At 38.1% G+C, this 24,767-nt stretch overlaps 1 protein-coding gene across 1 annotated transcript in view; it reads right to left on the bottom strand.

The window, feature by feature from the left end:
* Positions 1–743: 743 nt before the first annotated feature.
* The window catches only part of LOC126190703 (elongation factor Ts, mitochondrial), an 86,578-nt gene continuing 62,554 nt past the window's right edge, over positions 744–24,767 (bottom strand). The window contains exons 3-4 of the mRNA XM_049931174.1: positions 12,005–12,305; positions 744–1,109 (exon numbers count right to left, since the gene is read on the bottom strand). Of these exons, the coding sequence (XP_049787131.1) occupies positions 877–1,109; positions 12,005–12,305 (534 nt within the window). The 3' untranslated portion in view covers positions 744–876. The remainder of the gene's footprint in view (positions 1,110–12,004; positions 12,306–24,767) is intronic.

Raw genomic sequence — 24,767 nt, 5'->3', positions numbered from 1 at the left:
CCTTTTTACTACAAAATTCTGACTATAACTTTTTTTTTTAATTTCAGCTTTGAATTTCCTGCTTAAAATGAAAATCACGGCATGCAGAATACACATACAACAGGAAAACTGAATGCAAATGACAAGCTGGGATATATAGTTGCACGTTCACAGTCTTCTCCAGAAGTGACAACTTTAAATGGATTAAAAAACTTTGTGACTGAAAGACACTCATTCACTGGAGCTCTAGAAGAGCTACGAATAAGTAATACAATGAAAGAACAGCCAGAAAGCAGGGAAATGCCAGCTGTAAGCCCTATTACAACCCAAGTGCGGTGTCCATGTGGCTGCTACCTGAAGCCAGCTGTTGGTGTAAATATACGAACACGAGAGAAGAGCACAATGCAGCTGCATGTTGTGGGATCAGAAATTCTCAACTATCAGGGTCGTATCTACTCACCTGAAGACATAGCACCAATCTGGAAAAAAGATTGTCGTACTTGGCTTTGGAAGTCATCAACAAAAGTTGAGAGATAGCATTCCAAAAGTTGCTTCAGTATGCCTCAGTCTTGAAAGCAAGACTTTTATCCCATATGTAATTAATCAACACCTTTGTACAAAGTGGCTAAAAAATTTAACAGTATATAAGTTTTCATGAGTATTATAAAACAACACATACTTCTTTTCAATGTATACTATATGAAGCAAATATACACTTTCTTAAATAACTTATCTACGTGAAATAAGTACAACAGTTAAACATGTTATATGACTTTCTTCATTTAATGAAAACATCAACAATGCAACACTTTTTTAACTTCTTTGAGGCAATTTTATACAGTGCAGAAGAAATGGCTCCATAAAAAGATTATAAACATGGAAATATATCTGTCGATATCAGCCGCCAATTTCTACTGCCTCTTCTTTTTCTTGTGGAATGACTCCAGTTGAGGTTTCACCACACTCAAATCGTGTGAAATCTAACAATGATATTCCACTATCTCCAAGGACTTGGTTGACAATTACTGATGGGTCCAAGAGGTATTCTTGGAATATCATGCAGTGCTCATCATCAGGATTTTCAGCTGGTGTATCCTCACCAACTTCACCAATTTTTTCAGGATTCATGCCTGAAAAGAAGATATATGTATGTATAGAACTTCTGTTGTTGTGCCTATATTCAGAATACTTTACGTAAACAGGAAAAGCAACAACCATGTAATTCTGACATGTGACAAAGGAATTTCTGACAGTTCACAGAATTTAACATCTTCATTACTGCAATCTATTTGGCTGCTTCAGACACATCCATCATTATTCGTATTTGTGTTTAATGTTACATAGGTACAAAAATAGCAAGCTGCACCATGATTCAAGAGTTTGTGTTAAATTCTATGCCAATTGTCTGGAGAAATTGGTGTAAGTGCTGGAGAAAGGCAAAGGCATTTAAACAACAGTCGGTGAGAACAGGTGGTGAGCTAGCTTTTATCTGACTACACCACCGGTTATCTGACAAGAGTAGCAATGTATTTAAATGCATGCACTGCATGTGAAGAAAGCCACAGGAACGATAAACTGCTTCCCACTGTGTACTGTTGTAATATTAATTTATTGTAGATTACTTCACCTCAAAATATTTTATCTGAAATTACCAACAGAGTGTATTTTTCCTTGAAACTGCTGGAAATATATCATAAAAATTATTTAATTCTCACATTGGAGATTGAACGAAATTACTAGACTGTAATTCAGCTTTCACTGTCACATACATCCACTCCATATCTCCAAGCCTATCTTTGCACTCTTTTTCATACTGCACAGTTGTTTTCCACTATTGCTGTTGCTCAACATATCCTTTTACTCCAGTTTTTATTATTTTTTCTCACCACTAGATGCATCCCATTTACTCTGCTTACTGCGGTTTATTAGTATTATCCCATTCCGTTACTCCAAGTCTATTATCATTATCATCATTAATGAACGTACTATTCTTACTTCCTTCTGAAGGTGGGTGCCTTTTAACCTGAGCTCTGAGTGCATATCCCCCTCCCCCCTTCTTCCAATCTTTCCAGTAATTTCATACTATTATGAGCCATTCCTATTACTAAGAAAGCTTATATATACTATAACTGAATTACTATTGCCTATTTAATAACCAATAGTTTGTCCTTTTCTCCGACATACAGGAGTGAACATGTTAACTTCAAATCAAACAGCAAAAAATTGAGCAAATGAGAATAAAAAACGAAAAAGAGGAAACATTAAAACATCGTAGTGTTTTCAAAAGCTTACAGAACAGTTATTTAAGTGTTTACTTACTTTCATGAGAGTAAACACATTGCCTTTACCTACCTCAAAACTATAGCAGCCACTACTGAATACAGAACGGAGACCAAAATGACCTTGATTCATCTATGTAGAGCACTGGAGCGGGGCTCATGTGCTGGCTTGCAATCACGTTGAAATTTGATACCATACCACCCACAGTCCCTCTTTTTGTTTTTGTCTCTGCAGATCATTTGTCAAGCATCAGCTGAACTGAGGACTCTCCTGAGAAAATGAGGATATCTGGGCACATTACATTAATGATTAAAAGTGTAATAGGAGATTTACATTGTTGTGGCATTGTATGTTGGTGGAAGGAAGGAGGATATTGGAGAGGCTGAAGTAGTAAAAAAGAGGGGGCATCATTTTCCATATTTCAGTTCTTGTCTCGGGCAGCAAAACAGCTAGCAATGGCTGTGGTTGTATTGTGAGTTTTCTAGTGTAAATAATGTAAAAAAGAAAGGAATGTCAGGCCAAAATGTCACACTGATGATGAGGTCATTAGACACAGAGTACAACTCAGGACTGGCCAAGAACTGGAAGGGAAGTTCAACCTCTCCAGTTTCAGAGAAATCATTCATCAAAGAAAGAAATCATTTGCCTCAAACGAGTTTCAGGATGGATAAAAATACGACATAGGATTGGTGAACAGTTTGAGGGAGAGTGTGAAATAGATTATTTTGAATAAGATATTTTCATATAAGGGAATTGTGAAAGGTATTTACTACCGTCACGTTTGTTCTAGCATGAGGTGGTATTTCCTGAGGCACTGCTCGTTTATGGTTGATTACTAGATATGTGAAGGAATATGAGAACAATGAGAATACATGCATAAGAGATCCATTCACATACTATTTTGGGGGAGACCTATGTATACACACAGCAGCTCCCAAAGAAATCTTCTCCATATTGGAAGAATACTAAACAACTAATGAACCCACTGTTGGCAGTGTTCTTGAAGAGACGAGTACATCTGACTGTCATTTATTCATTCACCTTCTGCAGATGCCATCATGAAGGGCAATGGACGTAAAATTAATAAAAAAATGTACTAACAAACTGATTCAGATGTAGGACAGACTAATAATTAACTGTTACTAAATTACCCTAAACTATTCATGCTTGCTCAAGCTAGCAACAGTTAAATTAACAGGTACGCCGCTTCCCCTGTTAAAATTAAATAGCTTCTATTGTTAACTTCATATTTACAAGATCAAAAATTATAAGAAAATGGTCTTGTTTACAAGGAATAACACATTTTTCACACATCTAACATGAATATTCAATTTTTCAATCTTGATAACCAAATAATCTGTAGGAGTGCTAATTAAGTAGTTTTTCTTTCTTTTAAATTGAGTTGTAGCTGGAAAAAGGGCACATGAGTTTATGCGCCTTGCTTTCACCTGCTTATTTAAATAATCCACCATACTTGCATCTACAATCTCTGTTTCAATCAATTAACTCTAGGAGAGAGGACAGCATATTGAAGGAATCATTGTACAGATGATTACTGCTGCATAATGATGGTAGGTAACCTATAGTAACTTAAAATTTAATGCTTTGTCATCATAAAAGAAGTGATAAAAGCAGTAAGCCAATAATGGGTTCATTAGCTGTATAGCATCCTTGCAATATGGAGAAGATTTCTCTGAGAGTTGCACAGACACGCAGGCCTCCCCAAAATAGTATGGATCTCTTATGCAGTTATTCCCTTTGTTCTCACATTCCTTCACAAAGCCAACAGTCAACCATAAATGAGCAGTGTCTTACAGAATACCATGCCATGCTAAAATAAATATGATGGCTACCAACACATTTCACAATTCCTTGAAATGAGAATATCTTCTTCAAAATCTTCTATTCCACACTCTCCCCAAACTGCTTGCCAACCCTATGTCATATTTTTATCCATCCTGAAACACATTTGAGGCAAATGATTCCTTTCTTTGGTGACTGATTTCTTTGAAATTTGCCAGGTTGAATTTCCCTTCCTGTTCTTGGCCAATCCTAATGAATGCTCTGTTGCTAATGGCCTCATCATCAATGTGACACAGGGACATGATATCCCTATCTTTTGTACATTATTTGCATTAGAAAACTCACAACACAACCAGGGCTGTTGCTAGGTGTTTTGCCGTCATAGATGAGAACTGAAAAACGACACCCCCTGGTTTTTTTTACTACCATCAGTCTCTCCAATAACCCCCCCCCCCTCCCCCCTGCACCAACCCTCCAGCACCACCAGAATTAACTCACATATGTAACTTTCTGAAATGTTCATGATGAAGTTACAAATGGCCTACAGCACAATAGGTCTGTCCAGTGTGGAGAAAGAAAACTGTTAAGAAGAGAGTCTTGAGTTAAGGGACACAGAAGAGCAGCAAACAATGTGCTTCTGCTTCAAATAAAGTAATACCAGCTAAAATATCTGAATGTGTATAGGGCTGTTGCTGGAAGGAGTTACAAGCAGGAACATTTAAATGAAGAATACCAAGAAGAATTCTTCCAGAAGATTTGGTTAAGTGGGTCTCAAGAAATCCAAGATACAATGCTAGCGAATTGATAACATAATGTCAAAGGATAAGTGGCAGCAGGGGAACACAAACACAAAAAGGTTTAACTTTTACAAGCTTTTGGAGCCAGTGACTCCTTCTTCTAGCAGAAGAGTTGAAGGGAAAGAAAGAGGGGTGAAGGAAAAGGATTGGAGAGGTCTAGGGAAAGGGATACAGTTCAGAAAAGTCATCCAGAACCCTAAGTAAGGAGACATTTACCAGAAAGGATGAGATGGAAAGACTGCACCCTTTTGCATATGTGTGTGTGTGTGTGTGTGTGTGTGTGTGTGTGTGTGTTTTTTTTTTTTTTTTTTTTTTTTTTCTTCTGTTGCAGCTTGGTGAGTAGATTTTTTTTTTATCTATCCATTTACATTATATTATCAATAAATTGTAGCTAATTGTATGATATATAATGAACTAAAATTATAGCTCTAAATTCTGCAAATACTTATTCACATACCTGGGGTGACAGGTTGTGTCCACAAGGGACAGAAGTCAAAGTTTGTCAGATATTTTTTGTACTTTACTTAAGATTAGTGTTAAGAGGGCGTGCTGTATTCAGGAGCAAGTTTTTCTAAATAAATATTTTGTTTCAAGGCACTCAAGCTAACATGCCATCTAAGTTTGATCAACATGTATGGGAAATAATGACGAATCACTTGCTGTCTATACCACACACCAAAAGGTTTTACTGCCAAAGTAAATCTAACTATATATTCGAACATGTGGTTTTACAGCGAGATGTACTGATAAAATTCCCTTGAGCTTCCAGCCCTGTGAAGTGATTTAAAATCCACGAGGGATGCTTTATTAAAAAGGTTCCATCGATGAGTGTCCTGGAATGTTACGTTATGTTGGTTTACATACATTAACTGTAGATTTAAACCAGTACATGCATAAATTTCAATGTAAAATAAAAGTGGAATTACAGTTCAAAGCATGGCTCTGTACTTCTCTTACAATGTGAATAAAAGCAGTACAGTTAAGATAGTCATTCATGATGCCTTGTTGTTGTTGTTGTTGTTGTTGTTGTGGTCTTCAGTCCTGAGACTGGTTTGATGCAGCTCTCCATGCTACCCTATCCTGTACAAGCTTCTTCATCTCCCAGTACTTACTGCAACCCACATCCTTCTGAATCTGCTTAGTATATTCATCTCTTGGTCTCCCTCTACGATTTTTACCCTCCAAGCTGCCCTCAAATGCTAAATTTGTGATCCCTTGATGCCTCAGAATGTGTCCTATCAACCGGTCCCTTCTTCTAGTCAAGTTGTGCCACAAACTCCTCTTCTCCCCTATTCTATTCAATACTTCACCATTAGTTATGTGATCTACCCATCTAATCTTCAGCATTCTTCTGTAGCACCACATTTCGAAAGCTTCTATTCTCTTCTTGTCTAAACTATTTATCGTCCATGTTTCACTTCCATACATGGCTACACTCCATACAAATACTTTCAGAAACGACTTCCTGACACTTAAATCTATACACTCGATGTTAACAAATTTATCTTCTTCAGAAACGCTTTCCTAGCCATTGCCAGTCTACATTTTATATCTTCTCTACTTCGACCATCATCAGCTATTTTGCTCCCCAAATAGCAAAACTCCTTTACTACTTTAAGTGCCTCATTTCCTAATCTAATTCCCTCAGCATCACCTGACTTAATTCGACTACATTCCATTATCCTCGTTTTGCTTTTGTTGATGTTCATCTTATATCTTCCTTTCAAGACACTGTCCATTCCATTCAACAGCTCTTCCAAGTCCTTTGCTGTCTCCGATAGAATTACAATGTCATCAAAGTCTTATTTCGTCTCCATGGACTTTAATACCTACTCCGAATTTTTCTTTTGTTTCCTTTATTGCTTGCTCAATATACAGATTGAATAACATTGGGGAGAGGCTACAACCCTGTCTCACTCCCTTCCCAACCACTGCTTCCCTTTCATGCCCCTCGACTCTTATAACTGCCATCTGGTTTCTGTACAAATTTTAAATAGCCTTTCGCTCCCTGTATTTTACCCCTGTCACCTTCAGAATTTGAAAGAGAGTATTCCAGTCAATATTGTCAAAAGCTTTCTCTAAGTCTACAAATGCTAGAAACGTAGGGTTGCCTTTCCTTCATCTTTCTTCTAAGATAAGTCGTAAGGTCAGTATTGCCTCACGTGTTCCAATATTTCTACGGAATCCAAACTGATCTTCCCCAAGGTCGGCTTCTACCAGTTTTTCCATTCGTCTGTAAAGAATTCGCGTTAGTATTTTACAGCTGTGACTATTAAAATGATAGTTCAGTAATTTTCACATCTGTCAACACCTGCTTTCTTTGGGATTGGAATTATTATATTCTTCTTGGAGTCTGAGGGTATTTTGCCTGTCTCATACATATTGCTCACCAGATGGTAGAGTTTTGTCAGGACTGGCTCTCCCAAGGCCATCACTAGTTCTAATGGAATGTTGTCTACTCCCGGGGCCTTGTTTCGACTCAGGTCTTTCAGTGCTCTGTCAAACTCTTCACGCAGTATCGTATCTCCCATTTCATCTTCATCTACATCCTCTTCCATTTCCATAATATTGTCCTCAAGTACATTGCCCTTGTATAGACCTTCTATATACTCCTTCCACATTTCTGCTTTCCCTTCTTTGCTTAGAACTGGGTTCCCATCTGAGCTCTTTATGTTCATGCAAGTGGTTCTCTTATCTCCAAAGGTCTCTTTAATTTTCCTGTAGGCAGTATCTATCTTACCCCTAGTGAGAAAAGCCTCTACATCCTTACATTTGTCCTCTAGCCATCCCTGCTTAGAAGTTTTGCACTTCCTGTCAGTCTCATTTTTGAGACTTTGTATTCCTTTTTGCCTGCTTCATTTACTGCATTTTTATATTTTCTCCTTTCATCAATTAAATTCAATATATCTTCTGTTACCCAAGGATTTCTACTAGCCCTCGTCTTTTTACCTACTTGATCCTCTGCTGCCTTCACTATTTCATCCCTCAGAGCTACCCATTCTTCTTCTACTATATTTCTTTCCCCCATTCCTGTCAATTGTTCCGTTATGCTCTCCCTGAAACTCTGTAAAACCTCTGGTTCTTTCAGTTTATCCAGGTCCCATCTCCTTAAATTCCCACCTTTTTGCAGTTTCTTCAGTTTGGATCTACAGGTCATAACCAATAGACTGTGGTCAGAGTCCACATCTGCCCCTGGAAATGTCTTACAATTTAAAACCTGGTTCCTAAATCTCTGTCTTACCATTATATAATCTATCTGATACCTTCTAGTGTCTCCAGGATTCTTCCATGTATACAACCTTCTTTCATGATTCTTGTACCAAGTGTTAGCTATGATTACGTTATGCTCTGTGCAAAATTCTACCAGGCGGCTTCCTCTTTCATTTCTTAGCCCCAATCCATATTCACCTACTATGTTTCCTTCTCTCCCTTTTCCTACTCTCGAATTCCAGTCACCCAAGACTCTTAAATTTTCGTCTCCCTTCACTACCTGAATAATTTCTTTTGTTATCTCGTTAATAAAGGTAAAATGAATCTGACTGATTAAATACATTCATTTGCAGCACACAAAAGGCAATTTAATTATACAAATCAGTTATTAGTACTAAGCATATTTTGCAATCAGCCTCTTCTCACAACGTTTTTCTTCCAGTTTGCCCAGAAAATTTCCTTAGCATTTGCCAATTATTTATCTAATCAAGAAGAGTAATGCCTAACCTTTATGCCAATGAGAATTGAGTTTGCTGTTTTAGTGTGAGGCCACCATCTTCTATCAACTACTTTACTTGCTATTTCTTTCGTGGTGTGAAGTGGTGATCCCATAATCTCACCCACAGTAACAAACTGACAAACAGAAACTGTAATATCTTTTTTAAATGGCCAAATGTTGTTCAAAAATTCATTTACTCATTTGCTTTTGGTCATCATTCAACAAAGGGGCAGGAAATCCCTCTTGCACATAGTTAATTCTTTGTGTAAAATGTACTGCATTGTTCAAATAAGTTACAGGAATGCAGAAAGGTGATGTCCTTGACAATCGCCACTATTTTTACAGAAGCATACCCTGCCATTTTCAAGGCATAACAACAGCAGTTAAGCACTGTGCAAGGGAATTTAAAATCTCAGTTTGCAGAGAAACTCTAGAAGGATCTCTCTCTCTCTCTCTCTCTCTCTCTCTCTCTCTCTCTCTCTCTCACACACACACACACACACACACACACACACACACAGAGACAGACAGACAGACAGAGTAAACACTAGTGCCATCACAAACAAAAAAGACTGACACCAGAAGTTACCGATAGTGAAATTAATAATCAACGGATGAGGTAGCATTAATTCTGTTCCTCCGTTTTTTGACAAGGGAGGGAGGGAGGGAGAGGGTGAGAGGAGGACACACACACGCACGCACGCACGCACGCATGCACACACACCAGAGAGAGAGAGAGAGAGAGAGAGAGAGAGAGAGAGAGAGAGAGAGCAGGATTCCATGCAGAATTTAAACAAAAACCACCATCTCTATTTATAAGGTTACTTGTTAATTTAATTTCAACTGCTTCCTTAATAACAGTATACCAATAGCTAGAAGTGCATGCCACAATCTCCTCCGTGTTTTTATCTTCCATACGAAGACCAGTGCAGAGACAAAGAGTTTTTAATATGACACACACACACCAACCTACTAAAGGGATCAACAGAGTAGCACGATATGTCAGAGTACCAATGTTATTCACAATCAGACGGAGAGGAACCTCTTCCTTGTGGACTTTCGAAAGTTCATATAACTTAGGAGGAACAGCACAATAAGAATTAAGACTCTTGATAGTCTCCTACAACAGAGAGGTTTTTTCTTTCTTTCTTTTTTTTCTTTTTCCCCCCAGGAGGCTGATTAATCTTTTTCTCAACTTTTGTGTGTGTGTGTGTGTGTGGGGGGGGGGGGGGGGGGGGGGGTTTGCACCGACACTGTGATATGCTGAATCAGACTAAACAATGCATTTTTTGAACGCAACCCTGCTTGTCTAAAACAATGGTAGCACTGTCCTTGCCCACAGGTAAAGTAACAATATTCATATCAACTCCAACTCCAGCTGCTGTGATACTACTTTTGGGTGGACGTGCCCCAGTCAACATACGACATGCCTCCCTCCTAGCCTCCTCTACAAGATCAGGAGGTAGTTTAAAAACAGCCTGTTCAACAAAACTAATAAAATCAACTACTGACAAATGCTTTGGCATCAATGCAAAATTTAAACCTTTGCCTAGAATGGGTAAAGCTGTGTTGTGAAATCTTTCTCAGTGAGATTTATCACAGAATGTGCGTTGACTTCCACTTACTTTTTATTCAGTGACCAGAACTATGAGCACACAGACAGAGTTGCGATGGGAAGCCTGTTATCACCTATTATTGTCAATTTGTTTATGGAAGACTTCGAGGAACATACCATGGAGTCGGCAGCTTTGAAACCTGCGTGTTTTTTCAGATATGTAGATGATACTTTTGTTGTTTGGTCTCATGGCAGTGAGAATATAAATGATTATTAAGAATACCTGAAATCAATCCACCCGAATATTTGTCTCACGATGGAGTTGGAAAAGGATGGCTGTTTTCCCTTCCTTGATGTGTTGGTGAGGAGGAAGGTTGACAGTATGTTGGGATACACCATTTATAGGTAGCCTGCTCACACTGACTTGCATCTGCAGGCTGATATTTGTTACCGTTCGGCTCAAAGTGAATACGGTATTTTGTATCTTTGTTCACAGGCTCATGTCATCTCGGACCCTGAGAGCTTGTCACCTAAGTTAGCCCATCTCGAAATCACCTTTCATCAGAATGGTTATGGTGAATGATAGGTCAGACGTGTGTTGCACTACTGACTAACTGTGCACCAGGTGAGTGATGAAATGCCAAGGTGGCACCAAAGTCTATGGCATTTTTGCTTTAGGCATGGAGCATTTCAATCAAGATTAGTTGTATTTTGTAAAAATATGATGGGAAAATGTGTTTTTTGACCATCATCTAGTATCACTGTCCTTTTAGGTTCAGTAAAGGGTGATCTTTATTTGCACAAGGGTGTTGTCTACCGTATTCCTTGCAGTTGTGTCACGTCATATATTTGTGAGACCATCAGGACTGGAGAACTGGTGTACTGAGTATAAACGTCACACACATTTACAACAGCTGAACACATCCACCATTGCAGAACACTGTCTTGACACAAGTCATCCTATGGAATATAACAATACAGAGATTCTGGTATGCATCTATAGCTATTGAGATAGTGTTGTTATGTAAGCAGTTGAAATTAAATTGGCAAGTAGTTGTCAATGACAATGTCATCCGGCAGCATTCTTGTAAGTTATTACATCAATACACCAGGAGAAACTCACATCTAACATGTACTGCATTCAAACAATGGAAAATCCAGGATGGTATGTAACAATATTAGAGAAGGAAAGTTGCTACTCACCATATAGTGGAGATGCTGAATCGCGATAGGCACAACAATAGCCGAAAGCTATAATTGTGTGAATCTTTTTGCTGTGCCTATCACGACTCAGCATCTCCACTATATGTACTGCATTCTTTCTTTTGATATACCTATGGCATCAGTTGTTTTATATACTTCTATAACTGATAATTGTTCAGTACTGTATTATGTTCTTTCTTGAAGTCTTCATCTGTGATTATACTTCTGGGATGTCTTTCATAAGGATTCTGTTCAAGAGAAATTTACATGAAATATATTTGCAGCTGCAAATATGGACAACCATCAGCTGAACAACATAGGCACTACAATAAGGTATGATGAATTATATGCTCATTTATTAACTACTGAAAATACAGTAGTGGAATCCTTATAAATATTCACCAATTTGGATGAAAGTTAGTGATAAATTGCTCAAATAAAGAATTTTATGTGACATGGCATTCCAGCTGCTCTATTTGAATAAAATTAACACAACTACTTCAAAAAGTCACACAAACAAAACTATTCTTCTGTAGTTCAAGTTGACACAGTAAACTATGTTGCTGAACAAAATGTAACAAAACAAAAAATAATTTGCTAATATTAATAGAAACTATATGCCAGGGTAATAAATTCTCTCATTGTTCTCTTATTAAAAATACAAGTTTCTGGTCTTACCAACTATATGCTGACATAATTGCCTCCCAATATGCTCTTTGGGTAGCCCCTCCAATGAAGGTGGTGAATTTTGTTTGAATGCTAAGATAGCACCATATCTGCCTAAGAGAATTCTTGTATCCAGTGGTGGAGCTGGGTGTGCGTATCCTGCCAGTTTCACATCTGTCCCGACATGGAAACAAACAGCTCTACGAAGAGCCAAGTTTTCTCCAACAGTGCCAATCAAAAGAGCTAAGTGATCTGCTAAGGTCTTGCCATCATTTACTGGTAAAGTTTTCAGTCGCTCATTGTCCAGACACATCTAAAAGCCAAAATACAACATGATTAATTATGTACCATTTCTGACTGAAATACAAACTACAAAAAATGTTACGCACTGATGATGATAAAGTAGTCATACTCGGCATAGGTACTGACAGTGCTTTTTGTCAACAGCAATATGAAAGGAGGATTGTAGAAATAAAAGTTTTATTGGCGAGGCAGTTTGGTAGAAGACCAATGGTGGTGGTGACAACAATTATGATAATGATAATTTAGGGCAGTTTTCAGCATTAATACTAAAACATCCCCAAAGACTGTGATTAAAACTGAGGAACTGATTTCATAAAAGTTCATTCATCCATTCATTCCCAGGCAGGCAGTAATACTCTTATACACATAATCTACAACTGCTAATTTTACCTTTTCTTAAAATAAACTATTGAAAATGCCAATGCACTAATTGAAAAAGCTAAACTGAAAAGTCAGAATATTGTTGGCAGACTACTTATATAGAAAATTACTTGTACAAAAAATGGTTGAACGAAACCACCCTGCAAAAACACTAAAATCTTCAACCTAGAAATACAGGTAGAAGGTCTGATGGAACACATGTATCATGTGGGCATGTCAGATCACACGGTATACTGGATTCCGGTCTCTTGTAATAATCTGACACGTACTTAGACAAAATATTACTAACTGCATTATAATTGTTCCAATTCTGGACCACAATATTATACACCTGGTAACTAATTTTTACTTACAAGGATCATCTTCAAGACCTAAAACATGATGAAGACAGAGGCATCTTTGCACACAACAGAGTGCGCCAAACTTATACAGTAAGGCCACCAGAAAACAATTCATTCATAAACGACACATCATCATACTTCAGTACAGCCAATTTTTCAATTATATCAAACCAATACATGTAAATAGGGTACAGTCAGAAAGAGATAAGGAAAAAAAGCTTCGTCTTTTATATAAACAGTCATTCTGACTCTGTGCAACAGATGTTGTACACTGAGTTGTAGCAATGACTTGACATACCTACATTAAGGTGTCGCAGATGTTGCTACTGCATACCCAGTTGATGTATATGAATTGTGCAGTTAGAAAACAGATTGTAAAACCATAACATTAAATTATTGCCTCCATAGCGCAGCAGTAGCGTTACCACCTACCACACAATGGGCCTGGTTTTGATACCCGGCAGGGGACTGGGTGTTGTGTGCCATTCATCATCATTTTCATCATCATTCACATGCAAGTTGCATCAACTAAAAAGACTTGCAATAAAGCGGCCAAACCCTGATGGGGATATCCCCGCCAATAAATGCCATGCGATCATTTCATTACATTATTTAAAACAGTTAGTGAAATAAAACCAGGTTCAAGAAACAGTTTTGACACAATATGAAAATAATATCAAAGAAAGACCTGTCTAGTGCCTCTTAGTGGTAAATATGAAAAGTGAAGCTAATGCCACTTCTTTAGACACATGTATACAGATAAAGTTAATACTTGTCATTATAAACCTGTGACATGAATAGTAGGTTAAGTCCCACATTTTTTTGGCCTCCTTACATGGGCCAATCAGGCATCACTGTATTCAGTGTGGAGGGACATGTGGTCATAAACACTGCTCTCTCAGTCTTTGTTGACCAACTAATCAGTTGAATAGCCCCTCAGTTGGCCTCACAAGGCTGAGTGCATCCCATACCAGTCCTGCCACCACAAAAAAATCTCTGGCAGTATCGGTAATTGAAACTTGGTCTCCTGCGTGGAAGTCAACTGCACTGACCATTCAGCTGTAGAGGCTGACTGTGACATAAATAATTTTTTTATAATTTTGGGAAAACTTTTTAAATACATTTTCAGTCATAAGTACGAAAAGTGTATAATAAAGATGTTAAAGTTATACGATAAACATTCCTAGATTTCAAACTTCCTGGCAGATTAAAACTGTCTGCCGGACCGAGACTCGAACTCGGGACCTTTGCCTTTCGCGGGCAAGTGCTCTACCATCTGAGCAAAGGTCCCAAGTTCGAGTCTCGGTGCGGCACACAGTTATAATCTGCCAGGAAGTTTCAAGTCTAGGAATGTTTTTCATATAACTTTAACATCTTTATTATACAGTGAAAACCCCCAATCAGTTTTTTTAATATACCTAGTCTCTTGACTGCACCTGTATCACATTTATTATCTCTTGATAATTTTTAATTGACTAGACCACTTATTCCAGTGTTTCTTTATCCACATCTAGGTACCATGCTGTGCCTGGAGACCTTTGGTAAGTTCTAACTATTGAAGTTCAGATTTTAATTTAGTTATGGCTTTGCTTTGTCTATTCAAACTGACAGTTTATTCTTCAACTTCATTGTCTATTAAAGCAATAGCTTATTGTGTGCATTCTTCACAATTAAAACAAAACACCAATCTCAACTTAAAACTTCTGCAATGTACAGGAGAACACTTGAAACAACAGAGACGGTCCAAGACTGACTATGAATTTAAATTCATTGTTGCCCCAGTCTTAATTTCTAAACAATGATTACAAATTAAACTTTCGTTTCCCACATATTTGGGCAAGTACATGTGGATTAATGGAAATTCTGTGATAATATTTGAATGGGTGGGTGGGGGTCAATGTAATCCATGAGGGAAAAAAGTCAGGGGTCAATGTTATCCTTTTTTAAAGAAATGTGAATTTTTAATTGTTAAAATTGTTTGTACTGTTAACAAGGTCAGACAACTTCATTAAAATGTGTGAGAAACCTGATGATGATAGCATTAATGACTTCTTCTGGGCCCAAAAAGTTTTCTCCCCCCCCCCCCCCCCCCCCTCCGATTCAATTTATAAGCACATATGTAGGGCTTGCTTACAAAAAGTTTTTGAACTATAATATTTTTAAATTTTATTTTAAAGTGTGTGAATTCAAATCAAAAACTTTCATTGTATTATATGATAATTTTTATTTTCAAGCATATTTATATAAATGTATCCAGAAATGAAAAGAAAAGGGTGAAACTGCCCCTGGGATCAATGTTGCCCCTGGGTGTCAGAATTATCCCAGTTGACAGTACTATTTTGCACATACACAGTTGGCACTGTTAGGTAAAATTATTGCATCAAGCGTTTAAATTTGTGATTATGAAGTATAACTGAATGTGGATTTGCTGATGTAAAAGCATTAATGAATGTCTTTCTTTCATCCTGTTTGTTGTGTTCCATGCAATGAAATCTTCCATATTGTGTGAAATGTGGCAGAACAAATCGGCATTTCCAGTACATGCACACTCGGTGACTAACATTTTGACTTATGTTCTCTACAAAAGTGCTACTGCATTTTTTCAGTTTCCCAATATGTTGTTAATTATTATGGCGGGGTTATTTTTTGTGTGATTATTTAATATTATTATCATTCTCATCATTATAATTTAGTGTGCAATAATCAGTCAGTAAGGTGACAATCAGTCCCAATTACAGTTAATTATGAACAGCAGACAAATTATTGGAAGAAATCAGGATTTATTATATGCTGCTCCTCTGGAGTATATTACAATTCTGATGCAGAAGTAGTGACAACACTTTCAAAATTTCTATCTTAGGGCTGTTTATCATGACATTAATAAGGGCACTGTTTTTTATAACATAAACTGCACATGCATATTAAGTAATTTTTAGCAAAGATCAGAATAATTTTATTTTGCAGCTGTAATATGGGCAACAGCTGTTTCACAACAGTCTCTTTGTGGCAGCAAAATATGCACTCAAGTGAAAGTCACACTAGTTTAATATTCTGCCGTTGCGTGTGCAATGTCTGCAATGTTTGCGTGCTAGGTTCATTGTGTCCAAACTGCAGATATTGTGGAATTGAAAGCAGGGACTCCTATCACAACCTTTACTTGCTCATCTTAATGACTCATCTTGCTTTGGTTCTTACAACTTGCAAGACTGCAAGTTTCCCTGTGATAGTCACCACTTGAATTTTCACAGTGAAGACTGCCTGCCCTTTATTGCAGAATAGCAACTGTCATTTCACCAAGAGAAATACTGACCTCTGTATAAGCCTGAAGCCTTTGGCAAGCCTGCCTCTTTGATGTGGTAGATTCTGTTTAAAATTGGTCCAAATAGTCCTGGATCCTACCACTTTATTGAGGCACCTCTAGCTGGTTCTACAGCACCCACTTTGTCCTGCTGAGAATCAATTCCTGGTGTTGAATCCATCCTACAGACAACAGCATCATCTGGGGACAGCCTCATGAAGCTTCCCATATTATTCACTAGATCATTCACATATACTGTAAACAGTAACAGCCCCATAACACTCCCAAAATTACCTCTACATTGTCAATTTCAGCCTGTCGAAAACAAGGTACTGAGTTCTATCTGTTAGAAGGGCTTGAATCCAATCACAAATCTTGTCTGATACTCTGTAAGCCCATATTTTGCTTACCAAATGACAGTTCAGAACTGTAACAGTTCGGAACTGTACCAATGTCATTTGGAACTCAGCTAACACAATATCAAACAGGTCGCCTCTGTCTGCGAGATTTCACACACAAACAGATGAGCTAATTTTATGGAATCCATGTTGATTTTTATATAGGAGGTTTGTATTCGTCACACTTTTATCCAACTACTTGGTTCTTGCTTAAGTGGCCTACAATAAACTGCCACTACAAGGGGAGCAAGGTCTTTTGCATAATCTGTACTCTCACTCAGGTGGTTCATCTGGCCAATGTTGAATGATTTTAGTCTATTTTCTACCCTAAAATCCAACCACTTACGTCAATACTTAAGACATGTGTGCAAGGATTGAAAGGAGGAACCACACAGAATTCCAGTTTATGGAATCTTCCACATTATGGAAGACCAAATTAAATATTTCTGCCCTCCCAGTGCCATATTCTGTTTCTGTGCCAATAGGATCACTAAGCAGATAATTTAATCTGTCAATAATTTATGAACCAATGGGCCCGCAGAGTCGAAGATATCTCAGAGACATTATGTAATAAAATCCAGATTGCTAGTAGTTTAATGTTTTTATTGTGTTGGATCCATTTCAGCTATATTATCTTCTTCAGACTATTACATATTTTTTTGTTTTATCATAATGTTGGTTAATCAGATTTTATGATCTACAAATTTGGTTCTACATCCATATATCATCACTGGTCACCGTCACTTTGTATTGTAATATAAATGTAGATTTAGGAGTTTTATACTACAAGCTGTTTTGTAGTTTGCTGCAGTTGTTGATTGACCTTTCTTGTAATTTTTATAATTTTACATGTTATTGTTATATTTGAGAGACTGACAATCCACCAAGGATGCTACATTGTTACAGTTTCTATGGTGTATTGAATTATCATTTCGCACTGTATGTATGATCTTTCATACAAAATTTTATTGATTTCCTTACAAAAGATAATGGATAAACACGAACAACTACTCACAGACACATCAATTACAACTGTTATGGATACAGCCCACAATGGTAATGTCAACACACCGAACCATATAGCGTCTTCGACAACTATAATAACTGTCCATCTGCCAAATCTAGTAATAAAACATAAAATTATACAAATTAGAAGAAAGGATGAACAAAAACAGTATCAAACCACAAACAAGCTTATAGCATAGCAGTCTTCAATTTACATTATGTTGTAATAGAGTGACAGTGACCTCTAATGATATATGGACATAAGTAACAAATTTGTGTAACTGAAAATGTGATTAACCAGCGCCGTGATAAAATAAAAAAAATAATTCATAGCTTTCACAGATGGTCTGAAGTTGGCAATCTAGCCGAAATAGATCCATCACAATAAAGACATTAAAATACTATAGCAGCAATCCAAGTTCTATTACATAATTTCAATCTGCTTACTGACTTTACATAGGGCCAAAAGTTCTTGGGATTCTTAGTCACATTACTGAGAAAAATTTTAGTATCTAATTCTCTGTGCATGTCTCACATTGCTCTCCTTATGATCATTTTGACTTCATGCAGCATGTGTTAGTCAACTAGACTTTGACTTCACTTGATTCCGTGATGAAGTTTGTTTTCTAAATTTATAATTTGACAATAATTGTGGGTCTTTTCCATCCCTCATAGCCTTGCTTAGCACATTTTGGTCTACAGCATATTGTACGCTTAACAGCAGAAAAAAAGAGGCTGAAAATTGGACCATTTGGTAACAGTAGCAGAAAAAAACAGACCATGGCATGACATCAGACTGAGGAAGTGGATCACTGATTCAAGAAATGCAAGATACTTGATGCACTCTGTTTATTCACCTACACCTCTTGCACTAAGGATGGCTTACTTCACTGGCTGGCAGAGGGTGTTCCAGATCTTCTGTTGGCTGCAACACAGATTTTGGACCCGATTTAATTTTCAAATCCCAGTGACAGCACCTGGATACCAACATATATGAGGCACAGAGGGTATAAAATTTACAAGGACTCACTATCTACCATTCAAGCTTCATTATTCAGAAATAATGAAAATAAAAGATCAATTTTACCTGCTTCTTTCTTTTGTTCTAAAATCTTGCTGCTTGAAATAACAACTCTCCCCCCCCCCCCTCCTTTTAATTATTTTCCATTAGTGTATGGACTTGTGGTGAAGGGGATTATTCTTAAGATCAGTTTCTCATGGTGTAATGGTTGGAAACGGGGGCTGCTAACCTGAAGGTGCAGAGTTCAAATGTAAATGCTTCCATTTATTTTTTACAGTTTCAATGAGCAAATTCACTAGAAAGAAAAGGATGGCAAAATTTCATACATTGTTTACCCAAATTACTGAGTGAGAGTAACAAAGTAAAACTGGCCTCCCTGCATTTCGGCTATGCTGTAATTCAAATAGTTTTCCTCAAGTACCTAAATTTGCAAAAGATATGGTGTCTTATGCAACAAAACATAACAGGATCACTTACTCACCAGAATATATTAACTGTAATATATGAAGTCTGTTACGTCTTTCTTGAAGTAAATTATGGCCACAAATCAAAGATTTATACAGGAGTTTGAACTCAGACGTTTACATCTGGAGTTATGAAGTAAGCACAATTAATGGGATTTTAGTTCACTGTAGTCTGTTAAATACTAACCAAACATCATGGTAAAAGGATAAAAGCAGGAAAAATGGTGATTCGCTGTAACTTCCTGTCACTAGTCTAATTAAGCAAAATGTTGCATTACAATGTACTATTTTACATCTATAAATGTTATTCGTCACATGTGCCCAACTATTTTCCATTCCAATAACTAAAATGCTTCTGCAGAACCCAGTGCAATGTTGCCACTGTAAGGTGATGATGATGTTTTGGTTTGTGGGGCGCTCAACTGCGCGGTTATCAGCACCCATACAAATTCCCAACCTTTGCTTACTCCAAACTCGCCACTTTCATGAATGATGATGAAATGATGAGGACAACACAAACACCCAGTCATCTCGAGGCAGGTGAAGATCCCTGACCCCGCTGGGAATACCCACCCACACTGTGAGGTGCAGTTCCACAAAGCCTTCTATGGCAAAAAAGACTCCAATTTCTTCATAGGTTTTACAATACTGTTAAAGTTTTTGCCACACACGGTTTGTGTCTCAGGATGTTTATGTTGTGCTGATGCACCTGCAATTATTCACAAACAAATTAACATCAGCCTATAAGACCCTAAAAGGAAAAACAAGAAGGTGAAGATGAGGGTGGAGATGGCAAGATGAGACGTATTATGTGGTGAACCGTTATGGCAACAATAACACAGGCTTGAAGCATTGAAAGAAATTAGAAGAGGCTTCTGGACTGTAGCAGATCACTAATTGCTTGTAATAAATACAACAAATAAACAGACATCCAAATAAATACACCAATGGATATCATTAACCGTGTCTGGTTCAACCTGGACTATTGCCCTCAGGTTAACTATAATATGCTCATGATGCTGATAATTTGGAAAATATTTCGAGTAGATTTCCCCACCATGTTATAGTTCTGGGTGGAGATTTTAATTTGCCGGATATAGACTGGGAGAATCAAACATTCATAACAGGTGGCAGGGACAAAGAATCCAGTGAAAATTTTTTAAGTGCTTTATCTGAAAACTATCTTGAGCAGTTAAGCAGAGAACCGACTCGTTGCGATAACATATTAGACCTCCTGGTGACAAACAGACCCGAACTATTTGAAACAGTTAACGCAGAATAGGGAATCAGTGATCATAAAGCGGTTACTGCATTGATGATTTCAGCCATAAATAGAGATATTAAGAAAGGTAGGAAGATTTTTCTGTTTAGCATAAGTGACAAAAAGCAGATTTCAGAGTACCTGATGGCTCAACACAAAAGATTTGTCTCAAGTACAGATAGTGTTTAGGATCAGTGGACAAAGTTCAAAACCATCATACAATATGCGTTAGATGAGTATGTGCCAAGCAATATTGTAAGAGATGGAAAAGAGCCACCGTGGTACAACTACCAAGTTAGAAAACTGCTGCGGAAGCAAAGGGAACTTCACAGCAAACATAAACATAGCCAAAGACTTGCAGACAAACAAAAATTATGCGAAGCGAAATGTAGTGTGAGGAGGGCTATGCGAGAGGTGTTCAATGAATTCAAAAGTAAAGTTCTATGTACTGACTTGGCAGAAAATCCTAAAAAATTTTGGTCTTATGTCAAAGCGGTAGGTGGATCAAAACAAAATGTCCAGACACTCTGTGACCAAAATGGTACTGAAACAGAGGATGACAGACTAAAGGCCGAAATACTAAATGTCTTTTTCCAAAGCTGTTTCACAGAGGAAGACTGCACTGTAGTTCCTTCTCTAGATTGTCACACAGATGACAAAATGGTAGATATTGAAATAGATGACATAGGGATAGAGAAACAATTAAAATCGCTCAAAAGAGGAAAGGCCGCTGGACCTGATGGGATACTAGTTCGATTTTACACAGAGTATGCGAAGGAACTTGCCCCCCTTCTTGCAACGGTGTACCGTAGGTCTCTAGAAGAGCGTAGCGTTCCAAAGGATTGGAAAAGGGCACAGGTCATCCCCGTCTTCAAGAAGGGACGCCGAACAGATGTGCAGAACTATAGACCTATATCTCTAACGTCGATCAGTTGTAGAATTTTGGAACACGTATTATGTTCGAGTATAATGACTTTTCTGGAGACTAGAAATCTACTCTGTAGGAATCAGCATGGGTTTCAAAAAAGACGGTCGTGTGAAACCCAGCTCGCGCTATTCGTCCCCGAGACTCAGAGGGCCATAGACACGGGTTCCCAGGTAGATGCCGTGTTTCTTGACTTCCGCAAGGCGTTCGATACAGTTCCCCACAGTCGTTTAATGAACAAAGTAAGAGCATACGGACTATCAGACCAATTGTGTGATTGGATTAAATAGTTCCTAGATAACAGAACACAGCATGTCATTCTCAATGGAGAGAAGTCTTCCGAAGTAAGAGTGATTTCAGGTGTGCCGCAGGGGAGTGTCGTAGGACCGTTGCTATTCACAATATACATAAATGACCTTGTGGATGACATTGGAAGTTCACTGAGGCTTTTTGCGGATGATGCTGTGGTATATCGAGAGGTTGTAACAATGGAAAATTGTTCTGAAATGCAGGAGGATCTGCAGCGAATTGACGCATGGTGCAGGGAATGGCAATTGAATCTCAATGTAGACAAGTGTAATGTGCTGCGAATACATAGAAAGATAGATCCCTTCTCATTTAGCTACAAAACAGCAGGTCAGCAACTGGAAGCAGTTAATTCCATAAATTATCTGGGAGTACGCATTAGGAGTGATTTAAAATGGAATGATCATATAAAGTTGATCGTCGGTAAAGCAGATGCCAGACTGAGATTCATTGGAAGAATCCTAAGGAAATGCAATCCGAAAACAAAGGAAGTAGGTTACAGTACACTTGTTCGCCCACTGCTTTAATATTGCTCACCAGTGTGGGATCCGTACCAGATAGGATTGATAGAAGAGATAGAGAAGATCCAACGGAGAGCAGCGCGCTTCATTACAGGATCATTTACTAATCGCGAAAGCGTTACGGAGATGATGGATAAACTCCAGTGGAAGACTCTGCAGGAGAGACGCTCAGTAGCTCGGTACGGGCTTTTGTTGAAGTTTCGAGAACATACCTTCACCGAAGAGTCAAGCAGTATATTGCTCCCTCCTATGTATATCTTGCGAAGAGACCATGAGGATAAAATCAGAGAGATTAGAGCCCACACAGAAGCATACCGACAATCCTTCTTTCAACGAACAATATGAGACCGGAATAGAAGGGAGAACCGATAGAGGTACTCAAGGTAGCCTCCGCCAGCCACACACCGTCAGGTGGCTTGCGGAGTATGGATGTAGATGTAGATGTAGGTATTTAAAGCAACTTTAATCAAGCACACAGCCTGCCCTCCAAAGTAAGCCTAGCTGCAGCTGCACGGGATTCAGCAAGCACTTGCAGTATGCAAATGAAGTGATGTGCTATCCACGGCGTATCACATATCTTGCAGTTTTTAGGTATCCTGCACCTACAAGACAGTGATTAAGTGGCAGTAACATTAATTGTCAAAGGCTATATAAATACATCTTAAGGGTGACTATGGGAATGGAAATTTCCTGTATACAGGAAATTGTGGATTAGATGTCAACCTGTGTGATGTGTGGAACCTGTCAAGGGTCTGATCCTGGAATCGAGCTCGGGCCGTAATAAATACATGCTATTCAGGGCCAACCAACAACAGAATGATATACACTCATTTCTGCTCTAACTGTCTTCACTACATTATTCTTTTTCCTTTTGTTGAAGAATACAATGTTGGGACACAATTGTACAATGATTCATATTTTCAAAACTAGCATTCGACAATTAGTCCAAACAGCCATTTACTATATTTTATAGTCATCAATATCATTCACTACGTATGTAAAAGGACAAAAAAAAAAAAAAAAAAAAAAAAAAAAAAAAAAAAATGTTGTATGAGAATCACCGCGCCTTGGATCAAATTTGAACTGGTGACTTCTGTCTTACCGCCTGCAAAAGGAGATCGGCCAGAGAGACTTATTCAGTTTTGCAAATATCACATCATGGATAGTCAACTGCAATGGCTCACTTGGGAGGGGGGGGGGGGGGGGGGGGGGGAATTCTGTCAAAGACAGAGTTGCTGCCCTGACTGAAGAAGGCAGGTTTTAAGAGGCACTGCCAGAGCAGAGTTACTGCAAGGAAAGACAATCAAAGAGTAGTTTCCGACTGGGAAGGGTAAGACACATGTAGGAATGACATGAAGGGGATTGTTATTGGTTTCCTGCTGGGGTCTGGATTTCTGTGAGAGGAGCAATGGTACTTCACAGAATTGAGGGAACTCTTGATAGTAGGCAGTATGCCCACCTACTGAAGAATGTGATGCTGCCTTAAGTTCAAGTGCTGTACAGTGAAGGAGAGTTCACATAACATGAAGATCATTCTCCTGTGGGTAAATCCACATTTATTCAGCAGCAGCTGTCCAACGTGGACATCAATGTCATGGACTGGTTACCAAGGGCTGCTGACAGAATCAAATGGAGAATGTGGACTGAGGTAGCAGAAACACTGTCAGATAACTGAATAACTGGCCATGACATCAACTGGTTACAGCTGAAACCCTTAGAGACTGCATTCTTGATGCTATGAAGAAGGTTGCCTCTTCTAGCAATTATGTTCAACGTCTCTTAGATTCAATGTCAAAATGCAGGACTAAAATTAGAAATAATTGGGGATTTTGGACTTGATATCAGAGCACTGAAAACATTTTGTTTTCTTGTTGTTTTGCTCAGTTTTATGTCAGTGAGAGCCAATGGAAGATCACTAAGCGAGGGGAAAGTATCAAATCCGATATGATAGAATATGAGATCGTTCTCCTTTAACTGCCTTGCCAATTAAAATAATTGTCTATTAAATAATTTTTAAATATACATTTCTCTTTAATTTGCCGTTTCCCTACATACTTAAAAAATAATAAATTAAGAGAGTTTTTTAAGACTTTAAAAAAAAAAATCATCTCTCTCTTCCTAATGCCTGCAACCTCCCAGAAAATTTATTTACCTTTCATCCCCCTCCTCCCTCTCGGTCTCTCATCTCACTTGCCTTTCACTACATCTTACCGAAAATTAGAAGTTTTTATTGAAATTATGCTCTTTCTTTTCAAATCTCCTTCTACCTACTCTTTTTTTTACCTTCCTCTTTTATCATTCCTCACATTTTCTTTTAAATCCTCCATTTCACTATACATTTTTGTTTTGAAAATACTCCTGCCTTATCCCTTTTCTCTCACCTAAGATAAAAGGAACTACAGTATGATATACCTAATAGAAATTTGCTTTTCAATCTTTTATGCTGCGCTCCTGCCCTCAGCTCAGGCCATGCCCCCCCCCTCCCCCCCCCCCCTCTCTCTCTCTCTCTCTCTCTGTGTGTGTGTGTGTGTGTGTGTGTGTGTGTGTGTGT

This window comes from Schistocerca cancellata, chromosome 6 (genome assembly GCF_023864275.1).
Source record: "Schistocerca cancellata isolate TAMUIC-IGC-003103 chromosome 6, iqSchCanc2.1, whole genome shotgun sequence".
Taxonomy (NCBI): domain Eukaryota; kingdom Metazoa; phylum Arthropoda; class Insecta; order Orthoptera; family Acrididae; genus Schistocerca; species Schistocerca cancellata.
Note: the sequence above shows the minus strand (reverse complement) of the source record. Positions and strands in the feature narration are given on the sequence as shown.